This window comes from Cucurbita pepo, chromosome LG05 (assembly GCF_002806865.2).
Source record: "Cucurbita pepo subsp. pepo cultivar mu-cu-16 chromosome LG05, ASM280686v2, whole genome shotgun sequence".
Lineage (NCBI taxonomy): Eukaryota > Viridiplantae > Streptophyta > Magnoliopsida > Cucurbitales > Cucurbitaceae > Cucurbita > Cucurbita pepo.
In genome coordinates, this window is record NC_036642.1 from 2,363,232 (window position 1) to 2,388,978 (window position 25,747).

Consider the following 25,747-nt stretch of genomic DNA (forward strand, 5'->3'; position numbering starts at 1 on the left):
TCTTAAGATAGGAAGCAATGTCAAAAACAGATTCTAATTTTATTGTTCCATAAATATTTATATACAACTTTACTATTCATAAAAAAAACCTAAATGTAAAAGATTATAACTAAATAGCTAACAAAAAAGGAGAGAAAAACTAATAGTACAATGTCACGGTCCATTCTGTAGTAATATACAGCATCATAAAATACAACTATGCTATGCATGTGCTCATATGCTCAAGGCTCTGACCGAGCTTTTTCGACCATGTTTACGAAGAGCTCAAGTCTTTGTTGCGACCGCCGAGCTGTGATCACTACAGGAATGTGGTTTGAGCAGAGAGCCACTTTGTGTATTGGTTAGGATAAACTCGTTAGATGGCTAGCTTATTATCAAGCAATTTACGAGACTTCTAAGATCCAGGAGGTGAACTCTTGCAACAATTGGAACTTTTGACGAGTGGCTACGTTGAGGAGAATCCTCATCTTGCTGAAGAAATCTTCCACATCTTTGCATTGAAATGAGCCAGCACAAGCACACTGTTCTGACAAATGAGCTGCTTTGACTTGCTTGCAGCGAACGCATACCAGATCCTGTAGGTGATAGAGGCGCTCCCTCTGCCTCACGATTTGAAGCAGAGCATTCTCCATCACTTCTCGGTTGTATGGTTGTTCGCATTGTGGCACGGCGCAGCGCCATTCTTGTGCTAGTAAAGCTGAGTCACGGCACAAGTCCAAATCTCGACAATCATCACAATAACTGCCCTCAGAACCAAAAGAAAGGGTAAGAAATTTTTTTTAGCATTCGCTGCAACCGCGAAGACGAAAATCTTTAAACTCGGGTTTGAGAAGGGATCAAGGTAGAAACAGATTCAGAGATGTTACTCAGTGAAAATGAAAGATGCTGTTCATTTATGATGCATTTGACACATATTAGGAAGTTAGTATCACTAGCATACCTGCAAATAACGTTTGGTAAGATTATGGACGAGCATGGATCAGAAAACTCCGCTTCTGGTGCGAACTCTCTTACACGAACATACTTCAGTAAATTCTTCCTCATTACCTAAACATTGGGGAAAACATTAACAGGATAATCATTCACACTGAATGAAATGCAGTTCTAAGCCAACTTGGACTGAAGTTACATGATGCACAATAAGGGAAATGGATCTAAGAAAAACTCGTGAGAAACCAAGAGTGAAAAAGAGGACACTTGTTTCAGTCCTATAATTTTTCTCCTCTTTCATCAGTGGCGACCGACAACAAAAACATAACCACAACTTCTCCATAATGAACGTTGAAGGAAGATGGAGGCTAAGAACCACTATGTTCTTAGACGAGGACGCTAACTTTTACTTGAAAGAATATAAAAAGTGGACATACCATTGTGGAAAGTCGTGATTCCTAACGATAGTTATTTCACATGGAAAGTCTCTAATAATCTCGTGAATTCAAATTTAAAATTAATGTACTACACAATGAAGCTTGAATTAAGATGGTGATACCAGAACATCATGCAGGACATTTTGATCAAGAGCCAAAACAGCGCATACGAGCTTAATGAATTCCAATGCAGCATCTCCTTTATGTATGCTACCCGAAGGTTGATCTGGTAAAATATCCTGGGTGTTTTTGTCCATCCCTTTCATATGAAGAACAATATCACGAACAATTCCCAACAGTTTGTCGCTGAAGTAAGAGCTTAGCTGAGAATGAAGATGAACGCAATAAATATATCATTAAGAAACTTTGAGAAAAAAAAAATAAAGAGAATACTTGCGGCAGAAGAGTATTTATACCTGCTCTTTGAGATGTTCTGTAACACGATATTCAAACGATTCAGCAGCTGCAACTGTAATGGATGGGGTACAAGTGTCACCAAGCGGCAATGATGCTCTTGCTTCAGCTTGTTTGGTTGCATAATTCCATGGAATATACAAAAATTGAGAGATGATAAAAACGAAGTGATCCTGCAATGTCCAGAAGAAGAGTTGACAAATGAAACATTCAGAGGCCATTTTATCCTGAAGAAATTAACTGTAAGATTTGACTGTACTGTCTTCAACTGAAAAAATTACACACTACTGACGGTGCACAGGAGTTCATCAACCTATCGATCCCCGAGCAAATAACTAATAAGCCTCAAGTAGTAAAGTTACCTGAATCTTCTTGGGTAGATATTCAGCAATGTTCCAGTTGGCCACTATATCAACTTGAGATTCAATATCTGTGCTCTCATCATCTTTTGCTGGGATTCCACCGTAGTTAAACTAAAATAGAAGGGACATTTAGTGTAACTTATTGAATGGTTTTAGGTGATCAAAAGTGTTTCTTTTAAATAAAAAATCTTAATAAATAAAAAGACCTTTAACAAATTACTTATGTCATATTCAAAATTACTCTAAAACGTGTCTTTAATCATTCAAAATTAACTTAGTTGATTTTATACTTTTAAATGCAATTTTATTATATAAAAATTGATTTTGAATCATTAAAAGCAAATTACATAATCATTTTGAATAAAACAAAATGTTAGAAAATTCATTTTAGCCAATGCAATTTGAAAAGGCTGTAAAGTATATGCCGGAAGTTCTGTTACATTTGGTACCTGGGAACATTTCCACCCACACCAGAAAAGAAAAGGGGGAAAGAGATGAAAATGAAATATGAAAAAGAAAGGGAAAAAAAAAAAAAAANGGCAGCCGAGTGGGGAGGGAAGACTCGTGACAAGAACCAAGTGAAGCATGAGCATTGAGATATGACGTCATCAAACCTGATCCATAAACAACAGGGAGTGCCAGAACTGTAACGGTTCCAATTCAATCCACTCAAACAGATCCCTAGATAAAAGGAAAAATAATAAGGAAAAACAGAATACAAACTACGTATGTTTTATGAAAGATAAACTCCCTACGAGAGAAGAAGAACAACCTTGTTTGCACTGTTTTCAGCAAGCTATCACAATATGCTTTAGCAGCCTGGAGATCAAACCTTCCCGTGTCTATAATAATTTTTGAGAAGTTTGCAAATATAATGGTGGCACCTAATTTTCGTAGCTCAGCCAACAAAAGAGCAAACACCTTTTGCATAACCTAACAACAGCAATTATAACAAGAAGTTTCAAAGAGTAGGTCAGTCCATTGAAACAGCACAAATTATAAATACAATAAATAACTACGGGAAGGCATTATGTGAAGACTAGTGCTTTTCTTTTCTTAAGCAAAATGCAATGAAGGGTTATCCTGCTTTTCTTTTTTTTTTTTTTTTTTTTTTTTTTNTCTAAAAACATTCACGAATACCTTGTGGAGTAAGCGATGAAGAGCAGGGTCATGAAGTCTTGATTGGGGGCTGCAATCAAAAAGAAAAAAACCGAATGAACATAGTTAACGAGCGAAATTTTACTTAAAATAGAATAAATCAGTCAACAAGCAGAAACCTGCAAATCCATCGGTACAGATGCCGCAAAATTGCATCAGCATATACATTTCCAGATGTAACAGCATCTGCAAGACACCTTTGTATCAATTGTTTCAGGACACGAAATGTCGGCGCAGATGATGAAGCCTCGTCAAAGCCACCGTCTTCATTAGAAAGTTGGGCTCCATATTGCATATCATGTTCAAAGCCAAACAAACTACCTCCTTCCATTTCATTCACTTGGCTGCTCTTCAGCAGGGCATTGACCGCCAAATGGTGGATCTGCATGGATTGGGGTAAAGATACTTAATTACTCTCATTTAAACTTTTATCACGAAAGGAATGTGTAAACACTTAACCTTCAGCTCCACGGAAACTTTTCTATATGCTCCAGGGTACGTCAGAACAGGTTGTTGGACCTATTACAAAGAAACCAATCGCAAACCCATTGAACGGAGGACAACATAATAAGGAGTATAGCCAAGACTTCACAGATTACAGGCACCGTCTATGTATGACTTAACGGAACGTTATAAAGCAAAAACTAAAAATAACGACTGAAAAATGTAATAGGATAAAATTTCAAGTACCACTTGTAACAAACCTCATCCACAAAACACACATCTTCCATGTTAATGCCTCCTATATCTGGAACACCATCATCCGATATCCAAAGTACCTACCAAAGTTATTCAAAACTTCTCGATCAATCAACAAAATTCTTTAAGCCAACAAGGATTCAACATGGAAAGTATAAAACAGCAGACTTGGAGATAAAAAAAATAAAAATAAAAAACCTGCTGTTGATCGTGTAGTGCTCTTGAAAAAAATATATCTGCTGTAAAAATTAGCCAATCAAGTTCAAAATTTCCTAATGGTACCTGCAGAAATATGATTTGAACGGTAAGATTCATATCAACGCTCTTAAAAATAAAGAATTTGAAGGAGGAAAAAGATGTTACATGGGCATATCTTGCAAGAGAGATTCTCTCATTCAACCATTGGGATGATGCAGCACAACGTTGCATTCCAATCTTTGCAGCTGTTTGTTGCCAACCAAGAACCTGTAATGCACACATTAGACAACTTAATGCATCTAACTCATGTTCAGTAACTAGTTTAAAACTTTTGAACACTCTTCAAATTAGAGTTCACAAATATAAGGAAACAAATAATTTGGTGATTCCTTGTAGAGAGGCTCAAGCATGTCTTATCCAAAAAATATTAGAAACAAATATAAGGATATTAAACGTGATCTCCTACTTCTCTTGCTTTTTTTCTCTAAACTAAATATCAATAATTCCAAGAGTAACCTATTGACCTGACCTGTAACAAACCTATTGAGCTGGGCACTAAGATAATTTGGTGATACATTATTTCCTTTTAACTAAGAAAGTAATTCAATAGGATAAATTTCATGTTGAGTTTAAATAAAATCATAAAACAAGTGTAAAAGTTAGGAAGCTATGGCTTAGAAAACTACCTGATATTGGCTATCCCGAGCATTAAAAGGAATGCTCACGCATGGAAAATCATCTAATGCTCGAACACCTGACTTCAGCAGTTGCACATTTGGGCATTGAATTACAGCTACAATAGGTCCATGGTTTAAGCTCCTACAGATTAATATTGTTACATAAAGCAGCACAAAAAAAAAAAAAAAAAAAAAAAAAAAAAAAAAAAAAAAAAAANAGTAGAATGTATAACAAAGAATTTTTTGACCTAATGCAAACTAAATCTGAGATGGAATAGAAGTTTCAATCCTTAATATCAGACGTAGATGAGCCGATAAAAGATATTTAGAACTCTAGAAATATTCTTCAGGAGGTAAGAGAATACCAAGAATGGTTAAGTTAATGAGGACCCATGCAAGCTGGAGAAATTGTAGAAACTCCCAACTAGTATCAAGAGGAAAGAAAGCAATGACAAAGGACACTCTCTAAATAAAACACTAGAAGCAATAAAGTAACAAGCTCTAAAGAGCAATAAAGTGTCCATCTATTCCATTAAAATACATTGATATCTCCTACCAAAATCTCCAGGAAGTGCTTTGACATATTGATCCATAAAGGATTGGCTTTTCCAAGAAGAAAGGACATCCACATAGAACTTGACAAAAAAAGAAATTAATCTCACAAATGGTGTCCAAGAAACCGTGAAGAAGCTACAAGTAATGCCACAAACACAAAGGGATGATCAACGGTGAAGGAAAAGATAATTTGGGACCTTCATATTTGATTTCCAGACAACACACCACAGGGGTGCTAGAGCTATACTATTTGAGAAATATTTTTCACTAAAGACCTAAAATAATAAATCACTAATCCAATATAAAATCTTGTGAAGAAACAAACAATGATGCACGAAAAAAACAAACAATGATGCACGAAAAAAACAAACAATGATGCACAATCTTGGGGTTCTATTTGTTCTTGATGTTTTCACGGAAGGAATGATCTTGTTTAGATTTATTGTTAATTAATATCTAGGAATTTATTCAAATTTATTGTTACCTAGTATCTAGAGATTTAATTCATATTAATTGTTACCTAGTATCGAGGGATTTAGTTAGCCTGTATTATAGTAAATTTATTTGAAGTCTTCATAGTTACCATTGAAGTCAAGCTTTGACATTGAAGTTTTGTTGTCGAAGTTGTGCGATCAAGATATTGCACATAATCCTATTCAGTCCAAGCTGAGAATAAATGATATCTATTCCACAGCTTGAGGGTGAGTGTTGAAGGAATGACCTTAATTAAATTTATTATTACCTAGTAACTAGGGATTTAGTTAGCCAATAAAAGGCACATGTACCTCTTTGAAAGTGAAGAAGAAATGTAAGTAAGACAATATACACTTGCAATAGTCTTCAATAACCGTGTGGTAATTTGTGTATTCTGTTTCCTATATTTTAATTGCTTAATTTCTTGTAAAAGCTTTAACCTTAGCCTATATATATGGCTGGTGTATTCCTTTTCGAGGGCAATGACTAACTGAGGGGCAATGACTAACCTTAGCCTATATTTGAAGCTTCCTTTTCGAGGGCAATGGCTGGTGTATTCCTTGGAAATTTGAATGCATCAAATAAAGACGACTATTTATAGAGGGGAAAGGCCGCTGTGATTTCCAAAAAATTCCGTGTCTAACAACAATAACAAAAAGAATTGAACAGTGACTAAACCTGTGTTCTGTTATCGATCTTTGCAAAATCACTTCAGCTTCTTTGATGTTAACAACATAGTCAACCTGTAAATTGAATAGAAGGAGAAAAATGAGATATAGTTGAGCAGTAGTTGTTGAACTAGATATACAAAAATGAGTTACTGATCTCCATAAAAGACATAAATCATATGATTAAGTGCAACTTAAACATTTAAGATTGATGATAATTTGGCATGTTCAAATTTCTAGAATATATCTCTTACTAGTTTTTAACATAAATGAGGATAAGTATGGAGAGACTAGCGGGATTACCTTACAAGTTATACCACTCTCAAATGGTTGTGATTCACCGGACAGTATTTGACAAGTTTCGCGAAATTGCCTTTCGAGAAAAGTTGATGACAAGTCTTTGTTTTGGTAAGGACTAACTATCACCACAACTATCGATCTCGTGGAGGGAAAAAAAGTAATGTAGATAGCTCTTCCTTCAGAAATGCTAAAATTAGACGGAAACTGTCAGCAAGATTTAAAATAGAATACTATGAAATATAAGAAATTTCTAATAAATATAAAAGTCGGTTTTTCTGTAACATAATGGCAACGTTATTTCAGCATTTTGATTCATGTCTAGTCCACAATGATCGATACTCAACTCTAAAGAAAACAGGTGGTCCCAAGGTATACATCAAAAATGAATTTTAAAATTCAATTAATGAAATAAAAACATTTGGCTCTCGATCTTTTTTGCCATCACAAATACAAGACAAGAACGTGGTAAGAAATTCATTTTTTTTATTTGTTCTTACAGCAGAGAATGTTGGGAATATCCATTCCGTTGGATGTTCTTGTGTCGATTATCAGTTGTCAAATTATATTAGCTGTCAATTGCTGCGGATAGAAATTCAAGGGTGGGGCTAAAATATGGGTTAATGGTATAAAGGCAAAGATATGGGGTTTATGGTGTAAAAGAAATCAGAGAATTTTTTTAAGGAAGTACCTAGATAGGAAGAAGCTGGATCAAGTAAAATTCTATGCGGGACCTAATTACATCGGACCTAATTTTTCTGAACTTCCATATGTATCATCTCATCTGACGAAAAATGTCTTTCCTAAGGAGAAAAGGTTAATAGGTCATAGGTGCATAGAATGCTAAAGCGAGGATTCTTTCACAAATATTTGTTGCTTGAAAATATTATGCAGCAGAAATTTAGTTAAAGATAATCTTCATTTAGGCAGCTAGAGATAATGTCAATATAGTGGCATAATAATTCTAAAAGTTACCTATGATACACAAAGAAGAAAGAGATTGGCTTTTCCAGATAATTGCATTCTGTTGTAGTCTTCATTTGCAGTTCATCCAGACTCCATCCATCTTGAATATTTCGTTTTTTAGCAGTTTTATCAACTTTACAGACACAACCAATCTGAAGGATGGACTTGAACTCCAATGGTACCTTGCTTTCATAGATTCCCTGATCAAAGAACATCATCAGAATTCCAATTGAAAAGTAATCAAAATACTTGAGCAATAAAGAAAACAGCACTTTCCGCAGAAGAAAATTGGGTTTGAATTTAAACAACTTATGTAACCTACTTTTTTTTTTTTTTTGGGCACAGAAAATCCACTTTCAGTTAGCTAAGAATGGAAAGATACTAGAGTGTTGATGACAAGTAGAACATGTCCATCACAATGATTGATCCACGTACCACAAGAGATCGAAATCATAATAAACTAAACCTAACAGCATATGATATGATATTGACCTCTACTTCTGGGTCTGCAAGGAGGGCTGCAAGTTTGTTCCTCTGTGTTCTAAATTGACCTTCATCAGTCACAACCTGTAATTATAATTTTTTTCTTTAAAAATTGTAACTTACAAACCAATAATTTATATAGAAACAATCCCAAAATACCTCATAAAGGTTGTAACTGTGCCTTCCATGGGGAAGCGTTTTGTTAACACGCCTACCCACAAATTCATCTGTAATAGGTACTTTGGAATTAAGGTAAAAAACTCTAGGAACAGTAATAGGAATCTTTAGCATAAGTCCTTCAACAACCGCCCAAGCAAAATATTGGCCACTCTGTGAACTCTGAACAAGCTGTAAAATCTGGAAATACAATATGAGGCCAAGTGAGCAAAACAAATTAATACATCCAGACAAACACTAAAAAGATACAGAAGTTACAATACCTGCCAATGGAAGCGTGTTATAGATCCTTCATGCCTCTTAAAATATGAACCAACACCTGTTCTAGGAGCCTCTTTATTATTCGTAGCACCCTTTAACTCCCGTGTTACATCATTAGCAGCACCTGGAGTCCTTAAACTTACCAGCCTGCCAAGATAAATGATATCTTGCTTACATCTTAAGCATAAAATGTGACTATACAGCTTTTAAAATTGCAATCCATATGTCACCAACAGGGAGCTTGGATCTTTTATTTCATTTAATATTTCCGAAAAGGAAAACCTGATTAAATTAAGATGAATGAAAATACTAGCGAATTCATAACCATATAAAGTAAAAAGAGGCCAAAAAAGAAGCCGCCCATAAAAAAAAAATAATAATAATAAATAAATAAATAAAAGGAATAAGGATTTTACAAAAAGGAGATACAATTGTTAGTTAATGGAAAAATCTCTAAACAGTTTAGTTACAAAACCCCAAAAGGGAATATTAAAATGCATCCACTCCAAACGTCCCCCCAGAGTCTAGACCTCTACACTTCTTTAAGAACTATGTCGTTTCTTTTGAACTAAATATTCCATAAAATTGTAAAACAATCCAGCATGATAAGGAACTAACAGGGAGGAGCAGATACCCATATTTTTCATATCCAAATGGGAGATAACTGTTACCTCTAGTAACAATGGAACTTCCCGACAGTATACTGAAAATTCAAGTCATATTCCAACAATACTTGATCTAGTAGAACCAGTTCTCTAGGGTTTCATTGCGATTTAAATGATAAAAAAAAAAAAAAAAATCAATCAAGAGGACTGTGCTAAAGGCATTAGCTACCTTATTAGAATACGGACTATACTTAGTGAGATGTAAAATTCTCTCATGCATAAGGACACGTCAAGATAAAAGCTTACAACCACAACTTAGCATATCTATAAAACATTGCATAAATTTCCCCTTAGTATTAGCATATCTATAACACATTGCATAAATTTCCCCTTAGTATTAGCATATCTATAACACATTGCATAAATTTCCCCTTAGTATTAGCATATCTATAACACATTGCATAAATTTCCCCTTAGTATTAGCATATCTATAACACATTGCATAAATTTCCCCTTAGTATTAGCATATCTATAACACATTGCATAAATTTCCCCTTAGTATTAGCATATCTATAACACATTGCATAAATTTCCCCTTAGTATTAGCATATCTATAACACATTGCATAAATTTCCCCTTAGTATTAGCATATCTATAACACATTGCATAAATTTCCCCTTAGTATTTTATTCAGGTTTTACTCATTTTTTGGTATTCTTCATTGTTCAGATACCATATACCAATTGCAAGGAAATGCGCAGTATAAAACATACTTTTGCTTCTTCCTCTTGTCCAAAGTATCCTTCCACTTTCGCTTCTTCATTTCAAGCCATCCATTGTAATCGACATTTTTGTCAATGTTTTCAACATGCAAAGGTGAAGAAGGCTCACATCCTTCATTAAAATTATCCTGCACCTTGGAGTTTATTTCGCTATAGCTTGTACTTGAATGTTTCATTCCTCTGACATCATAACATCGGGCAACTGGTTTGGGGCCATTTGTAGAATTTGTTTTCTTTTGAAAATCTTCTAAATCGTCAGAATTATCTTCATTCACCACATGCTTGCTGCAGCTGACATCACTATTCTTCTTTGAATGCTTACCTCTGTTTGAGGATGCAAACATATCAGCTACTTTCTGTTGGCGAAATTTATCATCCTTCTCACGAACTTTCTTATGTAACCAATCAGGATGGACAACCCTAGGAACAGGATTTGCAACCTAAAAATATTTTTCTTTTAGTAAGAAAACAAGATCGATTGTTCAAATAGATAGCACGAAACAACCTTTTGCATGGCTGCTGGAATTGTTATAATTTTTTGAATGGCTGAGCTTAGACGTTGCTTGTAGTAGGACCAGTCAATGATGGATCGGATGCCAACTTCAGATGAAATCTTGCACCATTTACGCACATAGAATTTCATAATCTCTGCAATTAATTATAAAAAGCCAATTTTTTAATAAAAAAAATTACCCAATCGACAGAATCAAGTCCAAGAAATCCACACTGGATTTTTACCTGCATCAGTCTCAAAGATTGCAACTGGAACAGCACGCTCACTTACAGGTGTTCCCTATCACATTATCAACAAAAGAATGAATTAAAAAGTTGGGCAAGAAGCTAGACCATTGAAATAATTTTAATTAAAAAGTGTGGAGGTTTGCATGTTGCAACTTTAGAGGGAAAAAAATAAAATTCTTTTAGCAAAATGTAGATGGGAATTTTCAAAGGAGTCATGGCGTAAAAAGGTGACTAATATTTCCAGGGCCAATGATCTTGGGATGGTTTGAGCAAAGAAAGAAAAGGGGGGAAAATGAATGTTATAAGAGTCCTTAGTAGTATATTTCAAAGTTAGAGGGTCTGGAGGATTATGATATTCAGTTTTTTTAAAAGAAAGAAGCAAATTGTTCATTAATTAATGAATATTAAAAAAAAAAAAAAAAAAAAAAAAANCAAGCTAAGAGGGGAAATAAAATCCCCCACATAACGGAGAAAGAAAACATCAATAAGAAGATTTAATCTTGACTGCATGCAATTGTTCCCCACCAAGTTGAAAGTTTATCTTCAGAAATTCTTTAATTTCTTTCAAACCAAACCTCATAAATGAAAGCCTTGACAGCATTAACCTAAATCAATTGAGCTTTAGATTGCAAAAGAGCTCCATATAGCAACTGAATGATGTTACCCTTAGAATTCTAGATGAAAACCCATTGTGGATTGAAGATTCCTATGGATCAATCTACCAAAACCTGTCATCACCCCTTTTTTGTGAACAAATTTACTAGTTATTAAAATTCGGGAAGGAACTTCAACCACAAAAACAGCCAAAAGGATGCTAAGCATTCGTTCAGCCACTGTGCTTGTGTTGCTTCCTTCTGGTTCAAGCTGAGTTCAGAATAATTCACCAAAGGTTTTATTTTCAATAAGAAAACTGCAATTAGTCTTTAGTTCACAGTTTGTACAGCTTTTTTCATGGATATGTGGATAGAGAGAAACACAAGAGTCTTTAGGAGCAGCAGTTGTCTTTTGGGGATCATAGATTTTGTAAATTTGAACTTACTCAGATTTTGATGTCATTAAACGGCTAACGATCCACCTTGTACTAAGTAACAAACAAATTTTAAAATTGATGCATCATAAGAGGCAAAAAAAAAAAAAAAAAAAAAAAAAAAAAAAAAAAAAAAAAAAAAAAAAAAANAAAAAAAAAAAAAAAAAAAAAAAAAATCAAAAGATTTTTGTGGGAGCTAGACAATTGATTTTACTTCGATAAATTAAATCATTTCTTTTAGAAGAAGGATACATATGGTACATAAAAAAACGCCTAACCCTCATTGGCACCTCCCTCCCTTGAGAGGAAGACGTGGGTGGGAGGGAAGGAGGTGGATTATGTGAATTGCATAAATAAAAGTAATGGTTTAAGAGCTAGAACAGGTGAACAATGAAGCATCCATTATTTTAAATGAGAATATCGTATAGATATCAACTACCAGAAACATCATCCTTCTCTCTTCTAACATAGGATGAAGTGAGAAAGCTTACTCATTGCTGTTATCTTTACATTAATTGCTACAATGAAGCTATATACAATTGTTCCCAAAACTACATAGTAACAGTGATATCAGCTATGAACTCTGATTATTGAGATTTGTTGTGTGAATTATGCTCACCGGGGGTAGATATCATATGTAATAAAATCATACACTGTATACATACCTTAGGTTCACATGCAACTATATATTGACAACGTAGGCCTTTATCTCTGACCATTGTATCACCAAGAAAATCTGCAAGACGTCTTGCGGTGGTAACAGCACAAGACTTCTGCTCTCCATAGTCTGCCAAAGATTTGCTCATGGTACTGGATTCAGATATATAATCAAGCAACTCGCTATCTGCAATATCTTTTCCTTGATTCTGAGGGTAAGCATGAAAAAGAGACGTAAATTTGAAGCAAATTACAAATTAATATTTTAAATTGAAAATTGGCCATATCATAAACCATTATGGTTACAAATAAAATTAAAAGGGAAGACCTCCATTAACTTCAGACTTCAAGACAAGCTTTCAAAATACGATGTTTTAACATGGAATATTGAATTCAAATTCTACTTACATCTAGAAGATCTAGCCAGCGATTTGCAACAGATGCAACAACTGAATAGCATTCTTCTAAGGTGGAACCGTGAAGAAACTTGTCAAAAAGTTCAGCCTACAAGTTTAAAATATACGTGCACAGGAAAAGTGAGATAGCATACTAATTAATATTAGATTGCATAACATACAATACAGAGAAGCATAACTTGGAGTCTCTATCAGGCAGATAGTAACCATTATCATATCCAACCAGTACCGTAAGCCGTAACCATTATCATATCCAACCAGTACCGTAAGCCGTAACCATTATCATATCCAACCAGTACCCTAAGCCAATTACATTTTAGCTAATAAATGTTGTTTGCTATGTGGTTTTATCATTATTTTCCCTTCTTCTAAAGAAGAGAAGTTAAGAGGTTAGGGAATAAGATAGAAGAAATGGAATTTGGGGGAATGATTTCTAACACCTCAAGGCCTCTGATTTCGGATACTAAAATCCCATAAGTTTGCTCAAGAACAAAATTGTCCAACTGAAAAGTTGTCCCACTCAAGTTAGTCAGGACAGTCTAGGAAATTAAAATGAAAAAGAAAAAGGAAAAATGGGTTATTAGGGGAAAATAAATTGTGGAACAAAAATTCGGCGATAATACGTTTCGGCAATTGTCTTTTTAGAAGTTATTTTCGTTTTTTTTTTTCTTCTTTTTGTCAAGGATGGCCTATATCTAAAAATAATTGAAATTGTTCTTACTTCCAAACCTACGGTCTTGAGAATGGTAATTTCAAATTTATACTACTTTAACCTTTTACAAGTCACCAAAACAACTTTTAAAAAGAGTTCTGAAAACAAAAGTAGAAATGGAAAACAAAACAGGTCCCCAAAGTCCATTAAAGAAATGGAAAAACGATAAAATGACTGAAACATTTCTATAATCAAAGAGATGGACCATTAGATTCAAATCAACTGTTTATATTTTAAACCGATTAAAGAATAGAAAACTGGCTGAATTTAACCAGCTTAGATGCAGTTATACTACAAGACTTGCGTGCCTAGATTAGTAAAAAAATATACCTCAGTCCTTGACCATTCTGCGACATTGAAGTACAAACTTTAATTAACAAGAGATGACCAGCAGAGAATAAAAGCAAAACAATAGAAACAAAGACCTGGAAAACTTTGATGAGCTTTAACTCCCCCCTACGCTTAATCTCAAAGCCTTTTAGCTCTGCAAGTGTTCCATCATCATTGAAGACAGCATATCTTTTCTTGATCAAAATGCCTTCTTCTTTGGAAGCAGGAAGGATCATTGCCTAAACCAATAACTATGTGAACACATTGAATCCAAAATTAGTTTAATCAAATGAAAATAAATGCTACATTACCTTGTATGGTCCATCTACTTCAAATTCAATTGAGCATTCACTATGTGTTTTATATATTTTCTTCACAGGATCTATAAGCGTCTGCCAAAATACTTAGAATATGAGAACAATATGTCTAGGTGAGCTAGAAAAGACGTGGATAAAGAGAAATAAAATAAAGAAAAACCAAGCTTACCTGATACTGGTCATTTGTGTTGTTCCTTGCCACATCAACATTAAGCATTACACATGGATATGAAATTGTCAACTTCTTCAGATCTCTGAAATATATTTTTCATATAACATAGTCATCATTTTTAGATAATCATTGGAAGTAAGAAAGATAGTGGGCCAAAGACATAGTTGCAAAGCATTCATTGAACTTTATATATATTAACTATTTCAAAACCTAAGCACACGAATGAATAGTGAAAGATCAATTCATACTTTGTTTTGAAGGTAAAGTTTTCTGGGAATGATCCAGGTAGCGCACACCAGATACCATCAGTGTCTAACTCCAATGGTTTTCCAATTTTTTCAATTAACAGACGAGCATTCTGAATGATTTTTGCTCCAGTATATGTAACTACCCCAGCCATTTCCATTGAATACCATCGAGCACCCCTAGAAGAAAAGTATCATTTTGAAGTGAAAGCATGACACTGAACTCATGTCGATGGAAAAAAAAACATAAAAGATCTCAGGCCAAAACAAAGAGAGCTTACTTTCGCATCACATATCCATAAAAGGAGTTGAGGATACATTTATGAGCGAGTTGTAGAGAATCATAAAGAACTACCATGTCCTATAAAAAGTAGTGAGAAAACATGAAATACAATGTTAAGAATAGAAATAGCTTAAAAAAATTTCAAGTGATCAAGAAGTTAAAAGGCAATTTCCATACTTGTGCTTCCTGGATCTTGATTGAATTTCCACTTGCTTTAGCTTCTGATAATTTTCCCTTCCATACTTTATTGAGCCCTTTGTATTCGTACCTTCTATCTCGAAAACTAGGACATATCAAAAAGATGAAGTCAGATTTGAAATGTAACTGATAATGACAAAACAAGTATCAAGCCTATCTACAAGATGACTCCCCCATCTATCTTGTTAAATTACTAGTAAGTGTTTGGTTTTGTTATTAGTTTTAGTTCAACAAAACATTTGGGATTTGTCAGCATTTGAGTATGTTATTAGTAGTACGTCATTCCATTAACATTTTACATCAACTCTGATGAAGTGTTAATATAATAAAATTTGTCATAACCCATTATCTTAGCTTTTGAGTTGATTGGAGATTTAACAAATGGAATACCACAGTAAAATAGAATTGATGTAAGAAACAGCTAAATATTTTTTGTATTGTTAAGCTAAATATTTTTTGTATTGTTAAGCTAAATATTTTTTTGTAAAAATACCAACCATAGATGAAACCATTTTTAGGAAACACCATACATAATGGTTTGAACTACTAAAAGAGGAAATATCAGCCAAGAAATGTATCGACTTCCAACTTATCTAAATCACGTACCTACGAACAGTGTCAATATAGAAAGAGTTTTCTCTCATGCAGATCCCTGCTTCTCGAACTTCATTGACTGGCTTATCAAGTACTCGTTTATAAGCCTGAAAAATCTCAGAATTAATATATGTCAAAAGTGACTTTCAGACATTCAAGTAAATAGTGATCAATAAACCTTCTGACAGTATTTCTTTAAACGTTCTTTGAGCTTTGCTTGCTGCTCCAACTTTGGAAGTTCAAGAAATGATTTTGACAACCGAGCACTACCGCTATCAACAAACTCAGACTCAATTTGATTCTTCAGATGATAATAGTCACTGAATTTGATGAAGTGATAACACAATTTCAATAAAACGCTTCATGAAAAATAACAACAGATAAATGGCACAAGTAGAGAGAGAGATGACCTTTTTTTAGCCATGAATACTTCTCCACGCCAAACCCATTCAAGTTTTCGTAGACAAGTTTTCTCAGGACGATTGAAATCACAAGCAGTGCAAACCTCATCTGTAACTATTGACGACGGCTGGAATTAAACAAAAATAAGCTGTTAAATCCATCCACAGTATGGAACTAATGGCTAGTACATTTGATTGAGGGAAATAATTTTTTTGGCAAAACAAGTAATCATGTCAGCTGGAATTGGGCGAGTAGTCAAGTCATTATATGTGCTCTCAAAACAATAATTTGTTTGTAAAGAGCTTGTAATAGTTAAAAGAAAATTAAAAAGAAATATTCCATTTTCATGGACCAGTGTAATCCAACATAATCAAACATGAGAGCTCAAACTCCCCAAGAATAGCCTCAAAAGACTTGTGACATCATGCTCACACCATTTTCCACGATAGAATACAGGGCTCCTCAGAAGAAAACATGAAGGTAGTCAAGTGAAAATTATCTAGAAATAGATCGAGCAGGCATATTGTTTTTTTTTTTTTTAAAATTGAAATAAAATTTTCGTTGATATATGAAAAGATAGAAAAATGTTCAAAGATACAAACACTTAGAAAAGCGAAGTTACATGAGTCTAAAAATAAACAGTGAAGAACAAAACGCCCAAAGGGAGGAGCAGAAGAACAGTCTTGTTGCAAAACATTGATTTTCCTTTTGCTTTTTGCACAATTTGAAATGTATATTCCATTATTAGAAAACTTATTAAATAAAAACTACAAACAACCTTGTTTGAAACCTAGAGAAATCAAGTATAATTTGTAGCTCTCCTTTAAAATTGAATGTATACCTTAACTAAAAGGAAGCAGAATTTTTAACATACCTGAAGTCTATTTGTTAAAATAATGTTGGGATACATTGCAGCTACATCAAGGTGATATATCAGAGGGCCCTCTTCACGTACAGGCTCATCCCGCAATCTAATAAGCTATGCATCACATGGGAGAGGGAGAAAGAAAGTTTACAAGAAAATACAAAATGGTAAGAAATGGTATCCTTGTACATTTTAAGATGGAAACACCATGGACAGAAAGTATATCAAATCTTTTGCTTCATTACAAATATATATATATATATATATATATATATTAATAATAAATATACAAAAATCAATACTGGAGTTTAAAGAAAAGCAACTTCAATTCATTAGCCATTCTAAATAATAATAATAATAATGTTCAGATGAGCATAAATAAAAATCATAAAAACATTTGTAATAAAATAATCAAAAAGAAATTCTTGCCACCTTTTCCATGATAGCATTCTTCACATCACTATAATTTGACACTAACTCCAAGTCTGTTTTTCCTTCTACTTGTATGGCATACTGCAGATCTCGATCCAGATTGTTTATCAATTGCTGAATAGTAGAGGAATCAAATGTAATCAGTGGTTTTGAAACACCATTGTCAATTAAATACATTGAAGACTAGAGAAATCTACAATCAAGGAAACTTGATTGAGATGTATAAATGTGGCATACATCATAGGCAGATGGATCAAGCCTAAAACTGGTAGGAAGGTCGGATCTAAATACACCACTCTCCAGGCATTCTACATGACCACCTATGTATGTCTCACTTTCAAGAAGCCGGTTGTTATAGAATTTCTCTGGATCTGATAGATGTTTGTTAGGACACACAACATTAGCCTGGTAAGCCTGCGACAAACATAAAATCACGAAAGAAAAGGAAGGTAAAAACAAATCAGTAGTTTAGAAAGAAAAGGATAGACAAACATATCTATGTCAAAACAAAAGCCAACCTGAACCATTAGAAGCATCTCACAAAGGGTCCCACTTCCTTTGCGCAACACCTCATCTGGTGACATCGGAATAATAGTTGCTAGAGAAAAAATGAAAGGATGAACATAGGTCATGTACAAGTAGTATGTAGCAACAGCATCTGAAACCGAATAGGACGCCATCATCTGCAATAACATTTTCAGTGACAAAGGAAACGGTTATTAGGAAGACACTCACAAGATTTTAGATTCACAACTAGCAAGAGTTCAACTTCTAGGAAATAAATAAACATTAACATGTAGAGCTGAGAGTTAAGAAAAAAATGTAATTGCATATCATAAGAAAATTGACGAGCAAAATAAGAGAGAAAATACAGCCTTGAAGAAAAGTCCAACTCTAAGCCTTTGGATAGTCACCAAAACATGAAAAATGAGACCTATATGTTTCTTTCCTTTAACAATCATACTATACTATAGCATCAATTGATGTCAAAGCTCGCCCACGTAAAAACATTTTAATATGAAAGTAGATATCACCCACACAGTAGCCAAACTGTCGTACTAGTTATAGTTACAATATACCCACTTGAACTATAATTTAGACATGCCAACGTTAGAGCCTGTGTGTGAGAAACCAAGGTTTCATTGCAAAAGGTGAAGAAAATACAAACGGGCCTATAAAATGAAACCTAATAAGTTGAATAAGAACAAGTCAAATTTTGATCCTTTAACACACTATGACAGCGTTCATTGCATTCTCTATATATTTGTGCCATATTTTTATGCATTAATTTAAATATCCAAGACTTGGTTACATTTTTCTTTGTGCAGAGTAAGCCACTCCATTATTATCAGAATCATGAAAACTTAATTACATTATAAATACAACAGAAAACAAGTCATGTTTTGTACCTGAGGCTTTTCCTTTGCAAACCGCACCATATCCTCGGGATTCACTTCAAGAGGATCATAACCCAATTTAGCTTTTGTAACGGCCTGTCAGATTCAAACAATAGATATCAAACGGTAGTTACTTATCATAGAAACTAGAAGACTCTACATATTACTGTCACTGCATTGTTAGCAGACAATTGTGTTTTGTATTTTCTCATTAGCTGTGGTTGATGGAACTATAATTACCTTGAAGACAAGGCGACCTCAGCATCTGGGTAGTCTATTTTCTTCTTATTTTTTCTTTTGTCTTTTTTCTTTTTTCTTTTTTCTCTCTCTTTTGCACTTACCTCTTCATTTGTTTATTTAATTCATCAATGCAGTTTGAACATAAAGGAAAATATTGGAAAAAATCAGTATTGACAATTCACTTTTCATTTTATTGACTACTTGATGACAATTTAAGAAAACCAGTAGAAAGCTATCGGGAAAACCGAGGGATTAATGAAGGGAAAGAAGGAAGTTTTTAGTTATAATCATACAGGAAATTAGGTCATGGTTGAGTGACACAATACTAGCAGCTTTATGAAACCCCTTCCCAAGAAAGTAATTTCCACACAACCCATATAACGTTAACATTCTTAATCAGGATTAACCATTAATTCCTGATCGGTTACATAAAAGGAACAAACGACTGAATTTAAATTTTGTACCTTCAGACCTTGGCTACCCTGAGGAAGATAACTATCACGCTTAACCCACGCAAAGCAATCCAAATGACAAGCAAATTTAGAACGGCATTCCCCCTGATTCTTGTCGCATTGAAATCCTACTTCCTACAAGCTCAAAATGAAAAAAAAAAATATTGTTTAGGAAAATAGAAGTTCCAATGTTTTGAGCCAGCACCAATAATAAAGATTCAACGGGAAACAAATTAGTAAGTAACTAAAACCATATGACCTAAGAATAACATGTATGTCGGCAGCAACTGATTTCAAATTCACCACTGACCAATAGGAGCGTTTTTTAGCCATTACAAATAATAATTCATACAAGTTTAAAACAAAAACTCATAAGCATGAAAGTTCAAGGTGCACTAGAAACATACACGCAAGAAGAGTTTTAACTCCAACTGCTGAACAAATCATGCAAGCACTTCTAAATCAAAAAATACAGAAAGAAACTGACAATCATATGGAGTTTCCAAGCATATCCAAAATGACTTTAGCCACACAAAGATTAACATACATACATATATATATAGTATATATGTATATATACTCTTTTTACACACAAAGATTAACATATATGTATGTATGTATGTATGTGTATTCTTTTTACAACTACAACTTTACAAATGTACATATACATCGACAGCTGTGCAAATGAAGTTAAAGCTTTGAAAACCCTTTCAAAAAAGCACTGTATCTCTAGACATAATCGAATAGCACAATAATTCTCCAAATAAAGTGGCATTTAATGAAAACAACGAACTTACATCACTCATTTTAAATCCATGATACGCTGCTCTGCTTTCAATGAATGGCCAGTCAAAATAATCGCCATTGTAGGTAACATAGATACCAGGTTTCACCTCTCGCATATGGGCAAACCAAAATTTGAGAAGCTCTAACTGCAATAGTGAGAAAAGAAAATCATATTAAATAAAGATCAAACTAAACAACTTTAAAGTAGATGTGCATGATTAATCACAAGATCATGAACACCGTATAACAGCATGGAAATGTAATCTTTACCTCATTTTTCACATTGGTCACTTTAAAGAACCCTTCATATTCTGGTTTTGGAGTGTACTCCAAATTCTCGATATCTTCTCCAACACACTGCAGATATTATGAAATCACCGTCATTATTGTCTTGCATACATATATTAGAAAAGTATTATCAAAACTTACTGACTAATAGAACCTTCATTTTGAAGTTACCTAAATGAATCTTAAGACAAAGAATAAATGAATTTATGACTTGAAGATTGCTAGGAGATAAAAGATAACAATAATAAGTGCGTTGTAAAGTCTCAAAACAATTAAAGAACTACCGAGCAAACACAACATGTACATGTCAAGATGTCATTCTGGTAATTTAGCTCCATTCAGCATTCATTGGCATAAATTACTCAAGAGAGTAAAATCTAGTTAGAGAGGGCTAGGAGTTTTTTCAATTTTCCTGACCAAACTTGTAACAACTTATTGAACTTTGCCGTGAAACAAAAAAAAAAAAAAAAAAAAAAAAAAAAAAAAAAAAAAAANTAAATTGATAGAATTTATATATACGTGGTTATTTAAAATGCCAACACGTTTATAATCATAAAAATTACATTAGCCAATATTTGCATAACTTTTAATTGAAAGTTAAATAAGATTGATAGATCCATCGAACTAAAGTAATTGTTATGCAAATTACCAAAAGAAATGAGTACAATCAAACCAAATTGATAATAAGTAAAATGCATTGAGCAAATTTCCGAAGAGTTTATCACCCTCCACTCAACAGAGGAGTCGGGATGATATTACAGACAATACCTCTCTGTTGATAATCAAGTACCCATGTCCATCAACCATATAGGAAATCATCATTATCATGTCATATTCAGCATCTGGAAATTTTAATGGTAGCTTTGTGGTCTCGATATCAAATGCACATATGTGAACTTCAGCACGTTGCAGAAGATCTTTTCTCTTCTCAAGTGAAACACCAGTGCTTGATACACTAACATCGTACCATTGTCCGCAGCGCACATCTGTCAAATAGATTTGTGTCAAAAGAAAGAAAATGAAGAAATCACTTTAGAGACATATGAATACTAGTCTAACTAAATAAAATGAGAAATCACCATGATCAATAGCAAAGCGAACATGGTAAGGAACATCATACTCTCGAAGATCAACAATGCATTCTACAAAATCTTGAGGCTTTTGTTCCCTGAAAATCAAGAGACAAATTAGTCCAAGACAAGCAAATAAAATTGAACTTTGTAATAATGATTATGAATGACATGCCTATGCCTTGATGAGAACTTAAAAAAAAAACATCTTTGTGCTATAATAAAACTAAAACCTGAAACACCAACGTATGATAGGGCTCAAAAATCAGAATCTGTTTCATTATATTCACTTTTGAGTTCCAGAGCATCCAAAGACTGCCCAAATGCAGGGATATTTTTATTTTATGTTTCAGTGTTAAATTTTACTTTAGACAATAGCATGACCGACCATGGAAACAATTACTTTATAGATATTTTATGGGATTATCTTGCTATACCAAAATCAAGCATCTCACATTCTCATAAAACTGAATATCTAATTCTGAAAAACAATTAACAAACTAAAAGAATTACAAAATTGTGTTATACAATGCACATTAAACTTAAACGTCTAAGGTTCACCTTTTCCCAAATAAAATAGAATCATATGCTTCTGCAGCATCAGACTTTGCCCAATTGCTTTCAACAACTCGCAACAGTTCACTCTTCACGTTCATCAATTCTTGAACAGTGTCAAATGATAGCTTTAAATATGCCTTGCGCAAGCCAGACAGATGATTCTTCTGCAAAGAAGCAAACAATTATACATCAGAAGATGCATATCAAGCAAGATCAAGCAAAAAGGAGCAATAAAGTTGAAATTGAGTAATATGGTAATAAATCCTATGCAGCATAAACAAATAAAATGAATGCATAATGCATGTCATATAGAGAAAAAAGTTTCATGTTAACTGAAAAGTGTAAAATCTAAATGCTTAAGCAATTGTCAGCACATTGTAAAAAGAAACAAGGAAAAACAATGAGTCTTTCCTTTTTTTCATAAGGCAAAACAATGTTGAATAGACAACAAGACGCACTTATCTAGAGAAAGATTATCATTACCATCTACATTGTTGACCATAACTTATACAAAGAAAGTTTAAGGCTAGGATGCACTGTAGTAGTAAGGTTGTTTATGGTTCAACATGCATCAAAGCACAAATGCTCAATGGATTCTAGGCAATAGCAAAATAATAACAGCTCATAAAGAATAGGAAATTCTAGATTCTTAAGTTCATAATGACAATGCTCTCCACATCAAAGCTGCAATATTATTTATTCTTTAGCACCATTTAAGAATAAATATTAAAATCATAACTAAAGTAGGCAAAAGATGCAAGTATATCCATGTGAAAACTTACAAGATCAAGGTCTTCTTTTTCTAAAATCTCAATATCAGCTACTTGACCTTCATAACGTCGTCTCAAATAAGCCTCCACATCAGTTTCCATTTTGTCCTACAACATTTGCATCATTTTATTCATTGTTAATGCAAAATGATGATAACCACGACATGCATGTTTCACCAGAGAATTGATTGAGGAAGATAAAGCAGACAACATGGCTTTTACATGCGTCATATACCTTTGTCGCTGCATAGAAGTAAGGACGAAACTTATATTTTGACTTGAAACTGCTGCCATCCTGTACCAAATCAAAAAAGATACACTTTGAACTAATTCATTATACACGATCTGAAACAGTTATGTTATGCCATTTTTTACCTGTGCCACAAAATAAAGATCGATACAGCTATAGATCTTTCCAGTGTCCTGATCCTCCAAAGCTGACTGCAAATTTACAATCAAGCATTGATGATGTTCTTCACTTTTCATATCATAGACTGAACAATTGTATGAGTACACAATGAATTGCAATACAAAGTTTAACTTTTTATCTTTGGGATTGCATGTCTTCCTCTGTCCCGTAAACTGGCAGGGTAACCTCATCAGCGAGTTAAATCAATCACGATGCTCTTATTTACTTCTCAATTACAATGCTCTTATTAAATAAGGAAATAAACATATTTTACTTTCAATATATACAACATGTGAAATACTAAATGTGAAATAAGGATCAAGAAGTAAATGTATAACATAGAACATAAGCATTTTGCAACATTCTCATGCCCTTCTTTTTCTGACAAACAATATATAGAACTTCCTCAGTTAGAAAGTGAATCCATCGCTTTATAAGTAAAATCATCTTATTAAAGTTGTGCAACAAAAATCTATTGGCCACACCTAAAATACAGGATACAACTACAACTTTTTTTTTAATGAAAATAAATATTGCAACTTCAAGATGCATCCTGGGAATAAATTTGGTGAGAAACGAGCTAACAATGTACTGCAAAATCCATAAGAACCAACAGAGTTGAGGCAACAAAACGTTTAACCATGGCTCCTTTCTTGCCTGAAAAGATTCGAGGATAAAAGATAGGGGTCTTATGCCATAAAGCAAACTCTTCAATCCTCTTGCACTCCCGTGCAATCCCTTTTAATTCAATATTGGTGTGATCAGAAAAGAAAGATCGAATCACCATAATCTATAATTTCTATAATACCCATAAATTAAAAAACTATGCTACTTGAGATTAAATATCTCACGAGTTTCCTTGGCAATCAAATATAGTAAGGTCAGGCAATTGTTCTACGAAAATGAAAATGGTCAAGGTTAACCGAAGATAGCGCAAACATTCACATATATAAATAATAATACCCACAAATGAAGTGATCCATTTCAGACCAATTTTCCGTAACAACTACTTTAATTCACCCACTCCCTGAAAATTTGTAATTGTTTCTTATCCAAAAATTTTTAAAAAAAATAAATCAGAAATATGTAATAAAAGAGACATCTCCTTGTGTTTTGTAGGCATTACGCTTTCCTCATTCGATTACAAATTAACGACAAAATGCGCTAAATACCTAGACGCTTGACCAAATAAGTTCACCCATAACTACCAAGGTTCCCGCCACTAATTTTATTTCAACTTAACAGCCTCCCGTACAACGATTGTACTAAGTAACTGATGTATCTGCCGCGTAAAAGGTTTTTGACGTGCCTGATTGACATCTTTTTCCCTCTTTATATATTAAATTTCTTTCTCCTAGACAAAAGAAAGTTGAAGGAAACTAACACAAAATTATACTTTGAACTCAACAAAAGAATTCAACTCCCTAAATTATCCTTACTTCCTCGACAAAATGGCAACAGCTAAAATCACCCACTCACCAGGCAAAAAGAAACTACAAGAGCAACAAGCTTCTACATAATTCACTTACAGAAGCAAAAGTGAGCAACCATCCAAGCCTCTTATCGCCTTCAGAGAAAAGATCAAACCCAAGCTTTGATTCGATCTCCTCCTCGGCGGACCGGATTATCCTCTGCTTCTTCGACCTACTGTTGTCCGCGCGGCCTCGCCTTCGGCCATCGCCGCTCATTATATTGGCGGTCTTCAACAAACGGCGAAGGAGCAGAGCACAACAAAAATGCTTCAGATGAACAGAATGCGAGGAGAGTAACTTAGAGGGAGAGTTTTCAGAAACAGTGCTTCCGACGAAAAGGGCCGCGACACCTCAATTAGCCGGTAGAAGATTTTCCCGCGCAAATATACGCCTTTTTATCCTCCAACGAAAAGGCCCCTGCATCGCGCGTTGTAGTGGGCCGAAACAGTTTTTGGGCCTCATTATAGGCCGCGTAATTTACAGTTTTCGGCCCAAATACGGAGGGCATTTTCGTCCTTTGACAATAAACCAGTTAAATGGAAAAATACAATTATAATTTCATTTTGGTTTCATTTTCACTTCTTATTAATTAACAGAAAGCTAAGATGACGTTTTTTCAATTAAAAAATAATAATTTTACCAATTTTTTCTTTTTATTCTTTCTCATAATTTAATTATGATGTGAAATTCCAGCCGTACCCTTGAACTAAAATAACGTGTAAGGGTCGAAAACGGCAAAACTGCGTAAGGCCCATAAACCATTTTCGGCCC

General features: G+C 33.9%; 1 protein-coding gene across 1 annotated transcript; it reads right to left on the minus strand.

Moving 5' to 3' along the window:
- Window positions 1-18: 18 nt before the first annotated feature.
- On the minus strand, window positions 19-25,324 carry LOC111795204 (DNA polymerase epsilon catalytic subunit A-like). Its single transcript, XM_023677495.1, has 49 exons — window positions 25,034-25,324; window positions 23,471-23,536; window positions 23,331-23,390; window positions 23,108-23,203; window positions 22,329-22,489; window positions 21,777-21,865; window positions 21,466-21,683; window positions 20,680-20,766; window positions 20,421-20,555; window positions 19,636-19,758; window positions 18,944-19,027; window positions 18,053-18,217; window positions 17,772-17,948; window positions 17,535-17,648; window positions 17,112-17,216; window positions 16,246-16,364; window positions 16,014-16,155; window positions 15,848-15,942; window positions 15,221-15,326; window positions 15,042-15,121; window positions 14,764-14,940; window positions 14,513-14,597; window positions 14,338-14,418; window positions 14,122-14,265; window positions 12,977-13,072; window positions 12,577-12,777; window positions 10,882-10,936; window positions 10,649-10,791; window positions 10,135-10,583; window positions 8,759-8,903; window positions 8,478-8,675; window positions 8,328-8,402; window positions 7,845-8,035; window positions 6,876-7,059; window positions 6,583-6,647; window positions 4,885-5,017; window positions 4,364-4,465; window positions 4,199-4,282; window positions 4,006-4,080; window positions 3,761-3,820; window positions 3,421-3,683; window positions 3,284-3,332; window positions 2,916-3,076; window positions 2,758-2,824; window positions 2,144-2,254; window positions 1,784-1,954; window positions 1,490-1,690; window positions 941-1,047; window positions 19-741 (listed from the first exon to the last, which is right to left on the minus strand). Exons 1-49 carry the CDS (start codon window positions 25,190-25,192, stop codon window positions 384-386), a joined length of 6,612 nt encoding a protein of 2,203 aa, XP_023533263.1. The 5' UTR covers window positions 25,193-25,324; the 3' UTR covers window positions 19-383.
- Between the last annotated feature and the right edge of the window lie 423 nt (window positions 25,325-25,747).